Raw genomic sequence first — 20,217 nt, forward strand, 5'->3', positions numbered from 1 at the left:
TTATATTAATTATATCTCATATAATTAATTTCCTTTAATTAATTTGAACAATTTAAATTAATCCAAAAAGTAACTCAATTCTCATCAATCCTTGTTGAGCTAACAAGGAGACCATATGGACTTATAGATTGAAGCTCCAATGGTACTTGATTAATTAATTAAACTCTTTAATTAAATTAATCAACTTCTATTAATTGTTGGTCACTCGATTAAAGACCGGTAGCTACACTCTTCGCATTACAGATATATTTTTGTGTCCATTGGATATAACCAATCAACAGTGCGTTGATCCTTCACAAATTGCTAGTAAGTACAGTTGGGCCAACATCACCATTTTGCATCTGTAGTTACATCTAACTTCTTAAGTACCACTGATCCCTCTAATGAACAATTAGTTATAGCCCAACTATAACTAAACCCCTCTCGGGCTAAAGAGAGAGGATGGTGTCACATTGTTCAAGCTCCAAAATCAGTATTTAAGGGAGCAATTTCTCTACTTAATCTAGATAACAAAAGAGAATGAGTGAATTTCTTCTTGTGTAGCTGCGTTCCCAGCTCCCCAATCAGACGAATCCCCAAAATTGTAGGCATATTGAGTCGACGAATCTAACTACTCTCACCCATACAAATCAAAGGATCGCCTTCATAGGCAGGAGTTTACAACTCACTTAGGATTTAGGTTAAGTCACCTATGGTTATCCTGGTGAAATGTAAGTCCCTTCTAGCAACAATATTATATAGAGATACTATTCATTTCGTGGTCCGATCTGATAGAAACCTTTGTATAGAATATCCCCACTCACATGTCTTTACATGAATAATCAAAATCAAATCATTTGTAGCACTTTGCAACAATTGTAACAACTACAAAGCGGGTCGTATTCTTAGTGTCACTAGGATAAGGTACCTAGCTTTATCCATCTACTACAAACTGTTTAGGTTATCACTTAAACATGATTCACCTACATGTCTCCATATACATGTTTAAGTTAAAAATGATAATCCTGGATCTTAGTATATTGGTTTTTGTGGGTTAATGCAACTAAATGTTGAATAAAATACCTCTTATTTTATTAGATAAATAAATTGTTTGTACAAATACAATTACAAACTACAAAACCATGAGATTTAGGACATCAACCCCAACACTAAAACCACTCTCACCCATAAAAATCAAAGAACGACCCTTATGAACAAGAGTTCATAACTAACTCAAAATTAAGATCGAGTTACATGGTTATTATTTGAAATATCAATTTCTTCAATTAACGGTATTATAAAGAGAGATTATATTTCATAGTCTGGTCTTATATAAACTCACTATGTAGGATACCTCCATTTACATGTCATCATATGAATGATTTGGATCAAATTGTTTGAAGCTCTTACAATTATTATAACATTAACAAAGTGGGTCGTATCCATAGTGTTACTAGGATAAGGTGTCTAACCTTATCCATATACTATAGACCTTTCAGATTATTACTTGAACATGATCCAGTTGTATGTCAACTATATATTGTTCAAGTAACAATAGATAACCTTGGATTTTAGTTTTTGGATTTTGAATTATGCAGATAATAAAGTAAGAATATTTTATTCTTTAAATGAATACTTTATTTATTTATAGATAATTTGTTTACAATTTACACAGACTACAAGATTTAGGACAAATCCTAGCATCAAACGCGTTATCTTGATGAGTAATATGATGAAAGGGATAGATCCTCTCATAAAAAACAAGATCACAAGAAACAAAAAACTTCTTATTTTCAATGTCATACAATCTATAACATTTCATACCATGAGGATAATCCACAAACGTTGAAGGCATAGCATGAGGATGAAACTTGGATCTATTTAAAGAGAGTGTTAAAGCAAAATATAAACAATGAAACACTCAACGTAAAGAATAATCCGCATGAGAATTATTCAACCAATAATAAGGAGTATGTCATTTCAAAATAGAGAGGGAGTTCGGTTGATCAAGAAGTAGCAATCAACAAATACTCACCCCAAAACTGAATGAGAACTTGAGACTAAAATATCAAGGCCCTAACAATATTCCAAAGGTGTTGATGCTTTCTTTCCCCAATAAAATTTTGTTTAGGATGTCCCACATAAGAGAATTGATAAATAGACCCTTTACACAAGAAAAAAAAAATCAGGAAAGGACAACTTTGGAGCATTATTGGACCAAAAACATTTAATCTTGGTTTCATACTAAGTTTCCACCAAAGAAAAAAATTGTGGAACGTTTCTCAAACCATTACACTTATCTTCATAAAAAAACACCCAAGTATACTTCAAAAAATCATCAACAATGAAAAACGTATCATCAACATGAGTTAGGGAAGGACATGACCCCCAAGTATCACAATAAATAAAACCAAACATTTTATTTACTAAGGATGCTCACCATAGAAGGATAACTATTTTTGTTTAGCCAAAGTACAAATCAAACATGAATCATGAAAGTGAGCTTTAAAATAATCAATAGATAACAAAGTTTTTGAAGCATTTAAGTATTTGAGGGAAAGATGTCCAAGCCTATCATGCTAGGTAGCGATCAAGCGTTGAGTTGTAGAGCAAACAACAGCAAGAAAGACAAATAGAAAAGCCTATTGTTCAACCTGAAACAAGTAAAGATATTGAGATATTGAGATATTTTATTTTATTTTATTTTATTTACCAAAATTAAGGGTTCCATGTACATAACTGAGAGCTATTGTGCAACTAAATTAGAATAGTTTATGTTATGCAATTATTTTAAGATAGTTTTCTTTTATTGGTGTTTTTGGCTCTTTATGCTCATTGATAACTTGTAAAAGTACAAGTTATTGTAGCTCTTTATTTAGAATAATTAGGAAAATTTAGAGAAAAATGCATTAACTTGAAATGAAATTTGTGTAAATAGATAAGTTTTGCGTTCAAGCATTTACAAAGCTCATTATCTTGAAAATTATAAAATCTAACATCTTTAAACACAAGATTTTTATGAAAAGAAGCAAAAATCAGCTAAGGAAACAAAAGTTGTAGTCGTGGACACATAAAGAGATCATATCAACTTCAATCTTGCACAAGAAGAACCATGCATTGAGCAGAACATAAAGAAAGGAAAATGACAAACGCATGAGCAATGGACGTCAAATCAAAGTGCAAGTGGGCAGCTGATTTGAGATCATCGCGACAGAACCAATGAATCGATGGCGTGAGGATTCAAATTTTAGACTTTCTACCAAGAGATTGGCCGAAAATTTGTCCAACTTCCTCCCCATTTCTACCATTGTCTTCAACCTCGAGCTTCTCTTTGAAGAATTTTGAGTGAGAGCTCAGTCTTCTTCTATGAAAAGTAAGATAGCACCATTTACTTCCATTGCAACTACCTTAAAGCAATTATCATCAAAGCCAAAGGAAGCAAGACATTGCAACCGGCGACTTGACATCTTCTTTTCTAAACTTTACTCCATTTTCTTATTATTTTCAATTTGTATTGAAATCTTGAGATTGAGAAACTCGTTATTTCTTAGTATGAATATGATCTTCATTATCTCTCATTTATCCATGCTTTCTCTTATTCCATCATGAGCAACTAAATTTCTAATTGGTTGAGAACATTAAAACTAGGGGTGTTTAATGACCCGACAACCTAAACAACCAGGACTACCCAACTCAAACTATAAGGGTTAGGTTGGGTTAGTTTTGTTTGTGGGTTGGGTTGGATTGACTTTTTTCTATTTTCCTTGAGTTGGGTTGGGTTGGGTCTGAGGTTGAATAAAAAAAAATTGGTTGACCCAACCCACCTGATTACATATATATTAATAAAAAAAATTATATATTTCTTTTAGAATTAATGAATTTGTAAATTCTTTTTTTTTTTTTTTTTTATCTTTTAAGAATGTTTGTTTTTGTATAAAGTGTATAATAGATATTATAGATGTTTGGTATGTAAGAATTTAGTTTTTAAGATTTTAGTTATTAGATATGTTTTGTTATAAATTTAAGTATTTTAAATTAAGAAGAAAAAATAATAATAACCTGACAACCCAACCTAATCCAACCCAATTTTTGGATGTTGGGTTGGGTTGGGTTGGAGACCATGTATGGGTCATTTGGGTTGCAAATTTGACTAACCCGAATTTTCGAGTTAGTTTAAAAAAACGCCATAACTCAATCTAACCCAACCCATGTACATTCCTAATTAAAACTAATATTTTCACAAAATTTGCATAAGTTAAGGTTCATCTTATTTATGAAAGAACTCTTATACAAGAGTACCTATGAGCGGAAGCGGATCTTTCAAATTCATCGAATTATTGTGATAGAATTTCCACATATACATTCTATCATACAGATATGCATTGAAACACTAATTACTAGCATGCTTTAAAAGATAAAATACAAGAGACTGAGAGACTTACCAGTAGAAGACTTTCTTTAGAAATCTAGGTCTCACTGTGACCAAACTCCTCACACTCTTTCTCGTCCAACAAGCAATCACCCAGCAACACCACGGTCATCTACACGAACAGCAGCGCACGAACACAAGGCAACGGGGACGACACCACCACTTAAAGCCCTCAGTATTCTCGGAGTGAGAATCCAAAGGGTGGGCTTTGATAAAATTGGTAGAGGGGAGGAGGAAAGACTATCGTGTACTACGAACAACCAACTGGGAGAAAGGGAAGACTATGTATAATCGGGTGCTTAATCGTCTAGGTCGGGGTATACGATCATGTAGTAATTGCTAAGCGATCGTTTATGAAAAAGTGAGCGATCATTTAGTTATGCTCAGGCGCTAAGTGATCGTCTAGTAAAGGTAAGAGATCATTTAAGAAATCGCGGGTGATCGTTTAGATACGGGTGTGTGATCGTTTAGTAGGCGGGCACTATCGTATAGGATCTCAACACTAAGCGATACAAGACTTTCACACTGTGAGGGATTATGCATATCTTTTCAAAATGAAAACTATTTTCATTTTATTCTTCAGTTACTAGAACTGAATTCAACTTCCCGCTAATGCACTAATTCGGAGAAAACTTTGGCCAATTATTTCATAACCGCCCAATTATTAAATTAATAAATATAATCATATTATATTTATAACCTAGAGTTTGATATCATATATAAACTATAGTGTTTTCTCCTCTATTTGATATAAATCATATGTATATCTAATTTCTTCAAAAATAATGTATCTCATACATTTAGTCGATCATATCATATATAATTAACCAGTTCAATTATATCATATATAATCGAACTCCCTCTTGTTAATTTAAACATTTCAAACTGACCTAAAAACTGATTCTCAACTTTTATCTAAGCAACCAAGGGGACCTTAAGGACCTATGGCTCGAAGCTCTAACGGTACGTAAATAGCAGACTAAACTCTTTAGCCACGAGATCCACCATCCGTTAACTGCCAGGCATTCCACTAAAGACCACGACTAAACTCTTCTTACCACAAATATATTTCTGTGTCCATCGAATATAACCAATCATGAGTACGATAACCCTTCACAGATGCTCGCAAGTACAGCTGGGTCAATTTACCGTTTTGCCCTTGTAGTTACATCTCACTCCTTAAGTACCACTGATCCCTCTAATGAACAATAAAACATAGTCTAACTATGTGTGAACACCTCTTGGGCCATGAGAAGGTGTGTGGTACCACATCGCTCAAGCCCTGGAATCAACCCTTAAGGGAGCTATATATCTACTTACCCCTGCTTCGGGGAAGAAGTGAATTCCATCTTATGTAGCTGAGTTTCCAGCTCCCAAATCAGACGAATCCCCAAAGTGGTAGGTTTAAGTCGGCGGCCTGGCCACTCGCACTCATGCAAATCAAAGGACCGCTCTCAATGGAAGGAGTTCCCAAATCACTCAAGATTGAGGTCATGTTACCTAAAGTCATCCTAGTGAAGTGAAGTCTCTGTCATGAACGGTGTTATATAACGAGATGTTAACACTTCGTGGTCGGATCTTATACAAACTCTTTGTATAGGATGCCTCCGCTCACATGTCCCCTACACAAATAATCAGGATCAGACCATCTGTGAAAAGTCACAACACTTGTAACTATTCCACAAAGTGGGCCGCATCCGTAGCAGTACCAGGATAAGGTTTCTTTTCTATATCCATATACTACATACCATTTTAGTTATCACTTAAGACATGATCCACTTGTATGTCACCAAATACATGTTTAAGTTACATAAAGATAACCAAGGATTTTAGTTTATTGGTTTGTGGTAAAGCAAATAAAACATTCAGATGAGCAAAATCAAGAATTGAAGTAAATATCATATATTATACATCACAAGCATTCATACAAACTGTTTACAAACTGCAGGACATGAGACTTTAGGGCATCAACCCCAACAATCTCCCACTTGTCCTAAAGCGAAGTGGGGTGTACAAAAACAAGTACATAATAATAAACTAGGGCATAAAAGCCCAGTACAAAAAAATCTCCCACTTGCCCTAGTCCAACCGCGGGGGTCCCATAGACCCATGCTCTGAAGGTGACCTTCAAACACTATAGCCGTGAGAGCCTTCATAAACGAGTCAGCAACATTGTGCTCCGAAGCAATCTTTGTGACTATCACGTCCCCTCGATGCACTATCTCACAAATCAGGTGATGCTTCCGCTCTATATGTTTGTCACGCCTGTGACTTCTAGGCTTCTTGGAGTTCGCCACAACCCCAGTATTGTCACAATAGAGGTGATTAGCCTAGATATATTTGGAACTACTTCCAGTTCTGTCAAGAACTTTCTGAGCCAGACGGCCTCCTTAGCAGCTTTGCAAGCCGCTACATACTCTGCCTCCATAGTGGAGTCAGCGATGCACCCCTGCGTAGTGCTTCGCCACACTACAACTTCGTTAAGAGTGAAGACTAACCCTTAAGTGGACTTACGAGAGTCCTTATCAGTTTGAAAGTTAGAATCCGTGTATCCAGTAAGGATTAAATCCCTAGATCCATACATGAGCATGTAGTCTCTCGTTCTCTGAAGATACTTAAGAATATTTTTCACTGTGGTCCAGTGACCCTGGCTTGGGTTAGATTGATACCTACTGACTATGCCCACAGCATAGCAGATGTCTGGTCTAGTACAGAGCATCACATACTTCAAACTGCCAACGACAGATGCATATGAGACCCGTCTCATTTCCTCAATCTCTTGAGGCATAAGGACACATTTCCTTAGACAAAGTGACTCCATGCTTGAATGGCAGTAGGCCCCTTTTAGAGTCCTACATTGAGTACTTAAGCAACATCTTGTCAATGTATGATGCTTGAGACAGTGCTAGGACTTTGTTCTTACGATCCCAAAAAATCTGTATACCCAGAACAAACTGAGCCTCTCCTAAATCTTTCATTTGAAATTGGGTCGCTAGATAGTTTTTAACTACAGTCAGTAGACCTACATCATTCCCATTGAGTAGTATATCGTCTACATACAACACTAAGAAAACTACTGAAGTGTTGACGATCTTCTTGTAGACACAAGGTTCATCAAAGTTCTGGTCAAAGCCATACGACTTGATCGCAATATAAAACTGTATGTTCCAAGATCAAGACGTCTGTTTTAGCCCATAAATGGACTGATTTAGTTTGCAAACTTTTTGCTCTTGACCTTAGGCAATGAATCCCTCGGGTTACAGCATGTAAATGGTCTCCTCAAGATTGCCATTCAGAAAGGCCGTCTTGACGTTCATTTGCCAGATCTCATATTTATAATAAGTTGTAATGGACAGGAGGATACAGATCGACTTTAACATGGAAACAGGCGAGAAAGTCTCCTCATAGTCGACTCCCTCTACCTGGGTATAACCCTTTGCCATAAATCGAGCCTTGAAGGTTTGCACCTTCCCATCAATACCCCGTTTGCGCTTGTAGATCCATTTACAACCTATAGGTTTTACCCTATCAAGCTGATCTATAAGATCACACTGAGTTGAAATACATCGACTCCATCTCGAAATTCATGGCATTGACCCATTCATCCCAGTCTACATCCTCCATTTCCTTCTAATAAGACAACGGATCCTTAACGTCGCCATCTGCTACCATAGCTAGGATTTCCATGAAACCCAGATAGCGAATGGATGGGTTCGCAACCCTCTCATTGCATCGAAGTTCCCTCAACTCTTGAGGTGGAACTGGCCTACTAGATGAACTATCATTAACAATTCTTGTTGATGAAGCAGGTCCTTCAACAACTTTTGTTGAAGTTTTAGTAGTTTCATTGGAAAGCTCACGCAACACGGCTTTACTACGTGGACTGTGCTCCCTAATATGATCATTCTCCATGAAAGTAGCATTCGTGGAAACAAACACCCTATTTTCTGATGAATCATAAAAATAACCCCCTCGTGTACCTTTGGGGTAGCCTACAAAAAGGCATAACCTCGATCGTGGTTCCAACTTCTTGGGATTTTCCTCAAGCACATGTGCAGGGCAACCTCAAATGCAGAAGTGACGTAAACTAGCTTTATGCCCGTTCCACAACTCCAGAGGTGTTCTCACAACACTTTTGGAAGGAACACAGTTGAGTATGTAAACCACAGTCTCCACTGCAAAACCAAAAAATGATTTCGGTAAGGAAGCGTAACTCACCATCGAACGAACCATGTCCAATAAGTTTCTATTTTCCCTCTCCGTTACACCATTCTGCTGAGGTGTACTCGACGTTGAGAGTTGGGAAACAATTCCATGTTCTATCAAATAGTCATGGAACCCAGAATCCAAGAACTATCCACCTCGATCTGATCGAAGTGTTTTAATCCGTCTATCCAATGCATTTTTAACTTCAGCCTTGAACTCTTTGAACTTTTCAAAGGATTCAGACTTTTATTGCATCAGATAAGCATACCTATACCTAGAGTAATCATCAGTTCGACATCTCCAACCAAATTTCTAAGCTTATTAATCTAAGAGATGATACAGACTTAATCTAAGAGATAATTGTCGCTCGAATAGATCATATGCATAACTGATAAACAAACAACTATTACAATGAGTATTGAACTTGGAACCTCAGATTACTAAAGCTAAAACTTGTCTCCATTAGTTCTTTTAAAAATAAGCAAATGGGCAATATACCATATATAGCCTTCATCTGATCAACAAGAGGAAGGATATTAAAAGAGGACCATCGATGTGGCTAGAGTTAATAGGGATCAACATGGCCATGGTGGCAATGATCCTATAATTTGAGCATAAGTTTTAGCTTGAGTTCAAAATTGATGTAAAACAAAGTGTCGCGACTCTTCAATACAATCTTTCGAGTGAACCATTCTCAAATAATTCTTTTCATTTCAATGTTTTTGTCTATGGGATGTGTTTTTCACCACTAGAATTAGTTTGTACTAAAGTACTAAACTATTCTCGTCTCTCCACTCCTAGGAACAATCTTTCTATCCAAAATCTTCTCAACTTGAACAATTTCAACCACTACAAAATTAAACCCGACGACTATTTAACACAATATCAAATTCTAAGTAAAGAAAAGATGTTAAACTTCAAGAAATGCCCACTGGGACTTTTCTTTTAGCTAAAAGCTTACGAGTCATCTCTCAAGGAGAAAAATTAGCACTTTCAAATTCAATTCAACAATGAACAACAGGAAATTAAAATAAGAAAATGTATGACCATAAGATGAATGATTAAACACCAGGAGAAGCAGATCTTACACTATAAATAATGGTTATCTCATCTCCAATCAGTACCTTGTTCTTAGGTTTGCATAAGGATATCAATGGTTAAACATGTTACATCGAGCTAAATTAATGAAATCTAGAGAAAACATCTAGCTGCCTCACACGCATAAAAAAAGATGAAGTTATTTCAGGGAATAAGTCACAACATTCTAGGAATAATTTTGACTGTTTTTGTAAGAGGATATCTTAGTTAATTCCTTGCCATTAAAAGAAACAAAGAGAACAATCCATTTTAACTATACAAAGACAAGCATATAATTCTTGAACTCATTACCTTCCATACACAATATCATGACAAAGGCAAAAAAAAGAACATATCCATATTATCTCTTCATAAGTCATTATTAGAATAGAAGAATACAGCAAGCACCAATCAGATAAAAGCAATCAAACAACTATGCAATGGCCTGCCAAGTCACAAAATCCAATTAGGATTGGATGAATATAAAAGGAGAGAAAAGATCTAGCCAATCAATTCGGTTTTATAACATATTTAACAACATGTATAATAGTGAAACTTGTCCATTGTTTGTTAGGAAAATTATTCTTTATTTTTTCCTCTTTTCATAGTCTAAAACCCTAAGGGTTTATCCGTATAAGAGCACTGTTTATATGCCTCTGTATCAGGGTGAAAATACACAGGAATAGAGAAAACTCTTGAGCTGCCTCCCTTTTGTCTTCTTCATTAGTTCAAACTTGGTATCAGAGCGTTTAAATGGCCAACGCCTCTCACTCCGGGATGACGACCACAAGGGGCTAAAACCATCAAATTCAGCACGCCGCTCTTGAACCAGCTTCTCAACCAAATCACAAGTACTAAGCTCGAACGAAGGAATTTTATGCTTTGGAAAACACTGGCATTGTCGATTCTCTGAGGGTACCGACTGGAAGGCCATCTCTCAGGTACAAAAGTCTACCCTCCCATGTTTGTTTCTCTCCCCGTTGAAAGCCTGTCTGTTCATGAGGCAGGGAGCCACTGTCTCCAATCCTTCTGGCAATTCGTCTAGCTCCACAGGTGAGCAAATGTTAAATCCTCTCTATGAGGCATGGATCACAGCTGATCAGCTACTGTTAGGGTGGCTCTACAATTCAATGGCACCAGAGGTTGCCGTGTGGCTCATGGGATTTGAAAACGCCAAGGCTCTATGGGATGCCATCCATGCCTTATTTGGTGTCCAATCACGAGTTGAGAAGGACTATCTTCGTCAAGTGTTCCAACAAACACGCAAGGGGAACTCAACCATGTCCGAATACCTCAAGCTCATGAAACTACACTCAGATAATTTGGCTCAAACAGGAAGTTCGGTATCATCTCGAAACTTAATCTCACATGTGTTACTTGGTTTAGATGAAGAATATAATCCGGTTGTAGTTATGATTCAAAGTAAGCCTGACATATCCTGGTTGGATATGCAAGCGGAGCTTCTCTCCTTTGAAAAAAGGTTGGAGCATCAAAATTCTGCCGAGTCTTTTGTTGCCTCTGTAGGAAATCCCTCGGTAAATGTAGCATTTGGCAGAGGGAGTGGCACTGTCAAAGCTAATAACCCCAATGTCAACCAAGGTAATGTGAAGTACCAACACAACAACTCCAAACCTAATTACTCCAACAATGGAGGAGGTAATCGAGGCAGAGGTCATGGCAGGGGAAATCGCCCAACATGTCAAGTATGTTCCAAATATGGTCATTCAGCTGATGTGTGTTATCAACATTTCAATAGCGAATATGTACCCAATGTAAGTCAAGGCAAGGGATCTAAACATCAGAAACCACCCAACAACACTCCATCAGCCTTCATGACTTCATACTCCAACAATCCGTTCACTGCTACACCTGAAAACTCAACTGATGTCAACTAGTATGTTGATAAAGGTGCTACTAATCATGTCACAGCAGATCCAACTCACATTGCCAATCCAACCGACTATTCAGGTACTAATCTTGTGACAGTTGGTAATGGTGATTAACTATGCATCTCTGCTGTAGGTAACTCAAGTCTAAAATCAGTTTAGAAGATGTTTTTTATGTTCCATCTATTGCAAAGAACTTAGTAAGCATCTCTAAACTAACTCAAGACAATAATATATTTGTGGAATTTCATGGAACTTGCTGTTTGATAAAGGACAAGCGTTCAGGAAACACTCAGGTGAAAGGCACACTTAAGGATGGCCTTTATCAGCTTGGGGAGACAACAGTACAACCATATTATGTTTCAAAGCATAGAAGATCAGATAACCCCAGATCCTTAGACAAAAATAATGGCTCAAAAGCACTTTTCCTATCCAATATCAGTGTAAATTTTGTTGAGTCAACTGATCTGTGGCATAGAAAATTAGGTCATCTCTCCCCTAAAGTTTTGAAATCCATACTAGATCAGTGTAAAAAGTCCATCAAAGTTAATGAAAAACACTTATTTTGTGACTCATCTCAGTTGGGCAAATTACACTCTCTCCCTTTTCCACAATCTGAATCAAGGGCTAAAATTAGCTTTGACTTAATTCATTCTGATGTATGCAGATCAGCTCCAATACAATCCCTAGCAGGCTTTCATTATTACATTTCATTTTAGATGATCGTAGCAGGTTTCTGTGGACATAACCTTTTAAGCAAAAGTCTGATACACTTGCAGCCTTCCAACACTTCATTCAGGTGATTAAAAATTAGTTTGATACCATGATTAAAATGTTTCAATCAGACAATGGCAGTGAGTTTAAAAAGATTCATTAGTTGTGCTCCTCTCTTTGGATCCTAAGTCGATACTTCTGTCCATACACTTCAACCCAAAATGGAAGAGTGGAGAGAAAGCATAGACACTTAGTTGAAATGGGACTCACCCTCCTAGTATAAGCCTCCATGCCGTATTAGTACTGGTGGGATGCATTTGTTAATGCCAAAATTCTAATCAATGGATTACCCACCCCTATACTACAAGGACAGTCTCCAACTCAAATGTTATTTAAATGAGTACTTTATATAATCAAACTAAGAATGTTTGGGTGTGCCTACTTCTTCTGTATTCGATCATATCAGCATCATAGTATCACTTTGAAAAATGTGTGTACTTAAGTCCAAGTATACTTCATAAAGGATATTGATGCCTTGCAAAGTCAGGTAAAGTATACATATCTCGAAACGTTGTTTTTAATGAAACTGAATTTCCTTTCTCTGCTGACTTTCAGGTGATCAGTGATTATTCCCCAGCCAACTCTCCATCGCTGCCAATCCAAAGTCCCATTCCACTTGTCCAAGCCCTCTCTAAACTGTTACAAACCAATCCTACTACATCCAACATCAATCCTCCTTCAAATCCGTTTCCCAGCTCTAGTAATCATCCTATCTTAACAAAACCATCAACCAACCCCTTAACCAATGCCACACCATCCATATCTTCTGTACAACAACCCTATAGCTCCCTAACTTCCTTTCCTATCAGTGTTCCATCTCACATGACCAACTCACAGTCCCATACCACTATTGGCCCTCCACACACAAATCATTCCATCTCACCTCCATCTCTTCAGCAAACCACTACTCCTACTGAGCAACAGCAGCCCACAGCTCCAATATAACCAACGCATCCAATGATCACGAAAGCAAAGGCTAGTATTTTCAAGCCTAAAATTCTACTCACAACCAAAAAAACTGATTGGATTGTCACAGAACCAACAAGAGTCAAAGAAGCGCTTAGTACACCTCAATGGAAAGTAGTTATGAATAATAAGTATCAAGCACTAGTTCAAAGAAACACTTGGCAGCTCATACCACCATCTGACTCATACAATATTCTAGGTAACAAGTGGATCTTTCGGCTAAAGAAACATCCTAATGGCTCTATTAACAGGTACAAAGCTTGTTTGGTAGCAAAAGGGTTCCATCTGCATCAAGGGATAGACTTCTTCGAGACGTTCAGTCCTGTCATCAAGGCTTATACTATTAGAGTTGTGCTTAGCATAGCTGTCTCAAGAGGATGGAGATCTGCCAACTCAACTTCAATAATGCCTTCCTAAACGACAGCCTACAAGAAGAAGTATATATGAGACAGCCTACTGGATATGTTAGCACTGACCATCTGGACTATGTATGCAAATTAAACAAAGCAATTTATGGCTTGAAACAAGCCCCTCGAGCCTGGAGCAACACACTTGGAAGTGCCTTAATCAGCTGAGGATTCAAAGCATCAAAGGCAAACAACTCTTTGTTCATTTTTTACACTCGACAAACTGTCATATTTTTGTTGGTATATGTAGACAATCTGATAATAACAAACAGCAATACTAAAGTCATATTTCAACTCATCAACCTCTTTGACAGCAAGTTTGCACTTAAGGATTTTGGTCGTCTCATCTATTTTTTGGGCATCCAAGTACACTATCTCAGGTCTGGATTCATCCTAAATCAAGCAAAGTATGTGGAAGACTTACTCTATAAACTTGGACTCACTGATCTTAAACCAGCATCTTCCCCCTGCACAATAGGCAAACACCTATCTCTAACTGATGGACAACTATTGTCTGATCCCTACTTGTTTCGAAGCACCATCGGAGCCCTTCAATACCTGACAAACACAAGACCGGATATAGCATACATAGTTAATCATTTGAGTCAGTTCTTGAAGGCACCTACGGATGTTCATTGGCAAGCAACTAAGCGGGTACTCTGATATGTCAGTGCCACCAGACATCGGCCTTCTTTTTCAACCAAGCACTGATTTACAACTTATAGCTTACTCGGATGTTGATTGGGCCTCTAATATTGATGATAGAAAATCCATTGCAGCATATTGTGTGTATGTCGGTAACAATTTGGTCTCTTGGTCTTCTAAAAAGCAAACAACGGTTGCAAGATCCAGCACAAAATCTGAATATCGAGCATTACTCATACCACAGCTAAAATCATCTAGCTTAAACAACTACTAAGTGAACTACAGATTCAAACAATCTACAAACCAATTCTGTGGTGTGACAACATCAGTGCTGGAGTTCTAGCCTCAAACCCGGTGTTTCATTCTCAAATGAAGCACATTAAGCTTGATGTACATTTTGTTCGTGATCAAGTTGTCAGTGGCCATCTTGAAGTTAGATACATTCCTTCCTCAGACCAGATTGCTGACTGCCTGATGAAACCATTGACACTGTCCCAATTCCACCTCCTTCGAAGCAAACCCTGTGTCGTTGATCTCCCCACGAGTTTGAAGGAGGATGTTAGAATAGAAGAATACAGCAAGGACCAATCAGATAAAAGCAATCAGACAACTAAGCAATGCCCTACCAAGTCACAAAATCCAATTAGGATTGGATGTATATAAAAGGAAAGAAAAGATCCAGCCAATCAATTCGGTTTTATAACATATTTGAGAACCTGTATAATAGTGACACTTGTCCATTGTTTGTTAGGATAATTATTCTTTATTTTTTCCTCTCTTCGTGATCTAAAACCCTAAGGGTTTATCCGTATAAGAGCACTATTTATGTGCCTCTGTATCAGGGTGAAAATACACAGGAATAGAGAAAACTCTTGAGCTGCCTCCCTTTTGTCTTCTTCATTATTTCAAACTTTCATGTCCTTAATTCTATTGTAATAACCGTCTATTCAATATCCCAAGCATCATTTTAAGATGATGATCACATAAGCCTACAAAACAAGATAGCCAATGACATAGAAAACACATCAAAGCAAAACCTTAATTTTTTGGTACTTTTTCATCATTAGGGTACTTATTCTTGGCACAACTTCTAAATTTAAGCATTCCATTCTCAAGAATGGAGAAGTTTGAAACCACTCCTACCTCATCCCAAATGTGAAAACAAAACAAGAAAAATGAAAGATAAATTTTGAATGGGAAACAAACCTTTCATTAATACATAAAGGGTAGGAAAAAGTTCAAAGATTCAAACTCTCAAAGAAAGAGAGAGAACAAAACATCTAAATAAAAAAAATAAAATAAATTACAATAAATTAAAAGATGAGCATTTAAGAATAAAATACCAAAAATCTTGTATTAGGAAAAACCAAAGCGACTAAAACGAATGCAAACAAACTGCAAAAGTCGCGTCACACCATGAAAATTGAAAAAGCAAGGATGCCAACTCTGAATCCTCGAACTCTAGAAAATGAAAAAGCTTTAAACTGTTAGGATCAGTGTCCTAAGTCTCTTATATTCTCGTAGTTTGTAAACTTATATAAACAAATTGTTATTAATAAAATAAATGTTATTTCATATGTGCATTAACTCAATCAAATAAACTAAGATCCTAAGCTATTTTATGTAGCTTAAATATATATGTGGTGATATACAAGTGGATCATGTTTAAGTAATAACCTAAATGGTTGGTAGTATATGGATAAAGTTGGATGTTTTATCCTGGTGATACTATGGATACGTCTCACTTTGTAACTATCATAATTGTAGTAAAGTGTTACAAATGGTCTGATCCTAATGATTCATGTGGAGACATGTAAGTGGAGGTATCCTATACAAATAATTTGTATCAGACCAAACCACAAAATGATTAGTCTTTCTTTATAACGCTGTTACTTAAAGAGAATTACATTTCACTAGAATGACCATAGGTGACTTGACCTTAAACCTGAAGGGATTCAAATCCTGAACGGAAACATGTGAATACCATACATCCTGCAAATCGATTGTTACATAAACAAAATCAGTGTACTGATAACGGGCAGAAATGCACGTTATTATAGTGCTAAGGAAAAGCCTCAGTCAGCAAGGAGTTACTACCATGCTCTCTACCTTTATCTTCCATTGTTATTTTGTACTCAACTCATTTATCGAAATGGAATTTACTTCTCTATATTTTTTCACACTTTGTTATTTGCACATGAGTAGCTAAATTTGTTGAATGGATTGAGGAGCATTTAGCTAGCACAACTGGGAATCTTCATTCTATGTGATTATCTTGTATTATGTATGCTTCATTCGTCCATTAGAGATACTCAGGAGGGTAGTCTAAGGACAGAATCTAGGCTTGGGAAGGTCAGGTCAGAATCTAAGCTCGGGAAAGTCAGATTAGAATGCATAATCAAGAGATAGGAGCTTAGGAATAAGCTCTATTTGCTACTAACGCATCGCATGCATCCTAGAGATGAGATATGATTGTATGCGGTCACCTTACCTTTATGCATTTTGATTCATCGCATAGGAAAAAAGTAGGAACTTAGGAATAAGCTCTATGGACACTTTTGCATTCAATACATGCGTCCTAGACTTAGGAGCATCGCATTTGCATTGGAAAATGACTTGTTGTGCATAGTCGTAGCATGATCGCATAGTCTGACGCATTCCCAAGTGACGCTAGCTAAAGACCTTCTCAACCCGTTCATCTGCATACTCAGTGCATCTATCACACAATTTACTTTTCTCAAATCCGTCGCATTTGTTTATTTTTCTTCATCGCAAACAACAACCTCAACAACTATTGATTTATTTGGTTACCGCAAAGTTTTCATAAAAATTACCATTACAACCTATTTTCTCAAGTCCCTGAGTTCAACCTTGGTTTTACCAGGAACTCAGTGGGGTTTACACTTGGATTCCATTGAGAAAACTTGAGTGCTCAATGCAATTTCATCATCGCATATCATCCACAATTCCATATCATAAAAACCAAGCTTCAAGTTTTTGGCGCTGTTGCCGGGGACTTCGGCAAAATAGTGTGCTAACGGTAATTTTTTGATTTCTTTGCAGACTCCCAATCTCTGGCAAATTACGACCCGAAGATTGAGAGGACGTTTAGATGGAGATTGAGAGACTGCCAACAATAACAACAATCAGATAAAGAAGAGATAGCGGAGCAGCCTGGAAACGGAGCACCTAACGAAAATAATGTCATGGCGAATCCAATCTTACTAGCAAATGATCGCAATAGACCCATTAGGGACTATGCATTGCCAAACCTCTATGATTTCTCTCCAGGAATCATGAGGCCTGCCCTCGATGGAAATAGATTCGAAATGAAACCGGTGATGCTGCAGATGTTCCAGACTACAGGATAATTCGGAGGCCGGCGTGGTGAGGACTCGCATGCCCATGAAGTTTTATAGAAATCTGCAATACTTTTGTGTTCCTGAACATCTCTGCCACAGAAGTTCGACTAACTTTGTTCCCATTTTCTCTCTGTGATCATGCAAGGAAATGGGCATATTCTCTAGAACCGGGAGAAATTACTTCTTGGGAACAGGTCATAGAAAAGTTTATGAAGAAATATTTTCCACCTACTGAGAACGCCAGACGAAGGAATCTCATAACAAATTTTGAACAAGACATAGACGAATCGCTCAGCGATTCCTGGGCGAGGTTTAAGAGGTTGGTCTGGGATTATCCATACAATGGTTTGCCAGACTGCCTTCAGATGGAAATCTTTTATCATGGTTTGAATCATGCTTCGCAGATCGCTACCAATGCTGCAGTCGCTGGTGGTCAGCTTGAAAAAACGTATGACGAGGCAAAGAATATCTTGGATCGCATCTCTAAAAACCACGAGGATTGGAGAGAGAGTGACCAGAGATTGAGGATGAAGGATACCGACGCAAGTAATGGTGCTATTCCTTCACTACAAAATCAGAGGATCGCAATGATGAACTTAATCTAGGGAATTGCAATCAGCAGCCCAACACCGCAAAATGGGCAAATCAACGCAATCAATCAAAACACCACAAGGTGTGCGACTTGCGGTGATGGGCATGCGATGGAAGAATGCCCGCAAAATCCACAGTCTGTTTACTTTGTAAAAAATAATTCCTTTTCGAATACTTACAACCCTGGGGGGAGAAACCACCCCAATTTTGCATGGAAAAATCAGCAATAGAACTTCTAATCTGTGGCACAGAAAGAAGGGTCACCTGAATTCTTCCCACGTAATAACGGTCAGACAAGCAATCAAACAAGTAGCTCACAACCACCGCAATCATCCTCCTTGGAGAGCCTGTTGAAGTAGTACATAGAGAAAAACGAAACCGTGCTCCAAATTCAGGCTACGTCCATCCGCAACCTAAAGTTACAGATAGGGCAGATTGCGAGTGAGCTAAAGAGTAGACCACAAGGGGCTCTGCCGAGTTCAACAGAATTCCCACGCAACCCAGGGGGATCAGGTAAAGAGCAATGTTAGGTTGTGACATTGCGAAGTGGGAAAATTGTGGAGGGAGGAAAGAAGGAGCTTAGTCAGACAGCTCCCATTGTGGCAGAACCTGAAATTACAGTGACGCAAGAAGAAGAGGGAGAAAAAGAGCAATAGAGCCAGAGGTTACGTCGACCTCAAAGCCAATTAATACGGGGACCATGAAAGTGTAGTTACCCCCTTTCCCGTAGAGACTAAGGAAGAAAAGGAATGAAGAGGCACAGTACCAACGCTTTCTGTCTATGTTAAAACAATTACATATTAACATTCCATTCAGTGAAATAAGTGAGGAAATGCCTGCCTACACAAAGTTTCTAAAGGACATGGCAATCAAGAAGAGGGGAGCTGGTAAGTTTGCCACGGTGGTGTTAACACAAAGTTCAAAATCAATAATTCCACCAAAGATGAGCGATCCTGGGAGCTTCACTATACCCTGCTCCATAGGAGGACTGTACATCAGGCAGGCATTGTGTGACCTTGGAGCCAATATCAATTTGATGCCTCTGTCGATCTTTAAGCAGCTGAATGTGAGGTAACTTGTGCCCACAACCGTGACTCTCCAACTGGCCGATATATCTCTGGTACATCTAGAGGGAAAGGTAAAGGATGTGTTGATCACCATTGACAAATTTATCCTAACAGCCAACTTCATCATTTTGAATTACGAGGCTAACAAGGATGTGCCCATCATATTGGGGCGACCATTTTTATCAACAGGTTGTGCCTAGATTGATGTGCATAAAGGAGAGATCACTTTGAGCATCAACGGATAGAAGTTCAAGTTCAACATAATTCGTGCCATGAAGTTTCCGAACGAAGAAGATCTGCATGACTCAGATGATGAACAAAATTTGATTAAAGAAGAAAAGTTTGATGAAGAAAATGAAGAAGAGGATGCGAATGCATCCGTTGCTGCCTGTAATAATGTGATCATAACAAAAACAAGCAAGGAAGAAGAGATGATTGCAGACCAAAAAGAAGAGCCAACAAAAAAAGAAGAAAGAAAAACAACGCAACCGTCTCTAGTAGAACCACCAACACTGGACTGCATGCTTTCCCTTCATTGGTTTGTGCCCTGCGGGATCCTACAAAATCATTTAAAGGTTAAGCTCAGAGGAAATAATAACATTTAAAGTATGCATTTTTGGGGCAGAATGAGAAGCTGCCTGTTATTATTTCCTCTGAGCTTAACGAAGACCAAGAGAATGCATTGATGAGCATTCTGAGGGAGCATGTGCGAGCAATCGGCTGGACGCTCGCCGACATTAGAGAAATTAGCCCAGCGTACTGTATGCACCACATTCGTCTTGAAGAGGACGACAAAGCAACAATCGAACATAAGCGCAGGCTCAACCC

The 20,217-nt window shown here is 37.9% G+C and overlaps 1 protein-coding gene across 1 annotated transcript; it reads left to right on the top strand.

Annotated features, from left to right (window-relative positions):
* Positions 1–10,689: 10,689 nt before the first annotated feature.
* Positions 10,690–11,586, top strand: LOC150032072 (uncharacterized). The gene has a single exon (XM_090308374.1). The coding sequence runs from the start codon at positions 10,690–10,692 to the stop codon at positions 11,584–11,586; it is 897 nt and encodes a 298-aa protein (XP_090164500.1).
* The last annotated feature ends 8,631 nt before the right edge of the window (positions 11,587–20,217 follow it).

This window comes from Benincasa hispida, chromosome 12 (assembly GCF_027475165.1).
Source record: "Benincasa hispida cultivar pf3 chromosome 12, pf3_genome.v1.1, whole genome shotgun sequence".
Taxonomy (NCBI): Eukaryota; Viridiplantae; Streptophyta; class Magnoliopsida; order Cucurbitales; family Cucurbitaceae; genus Benincasa; species Benincasa hispida.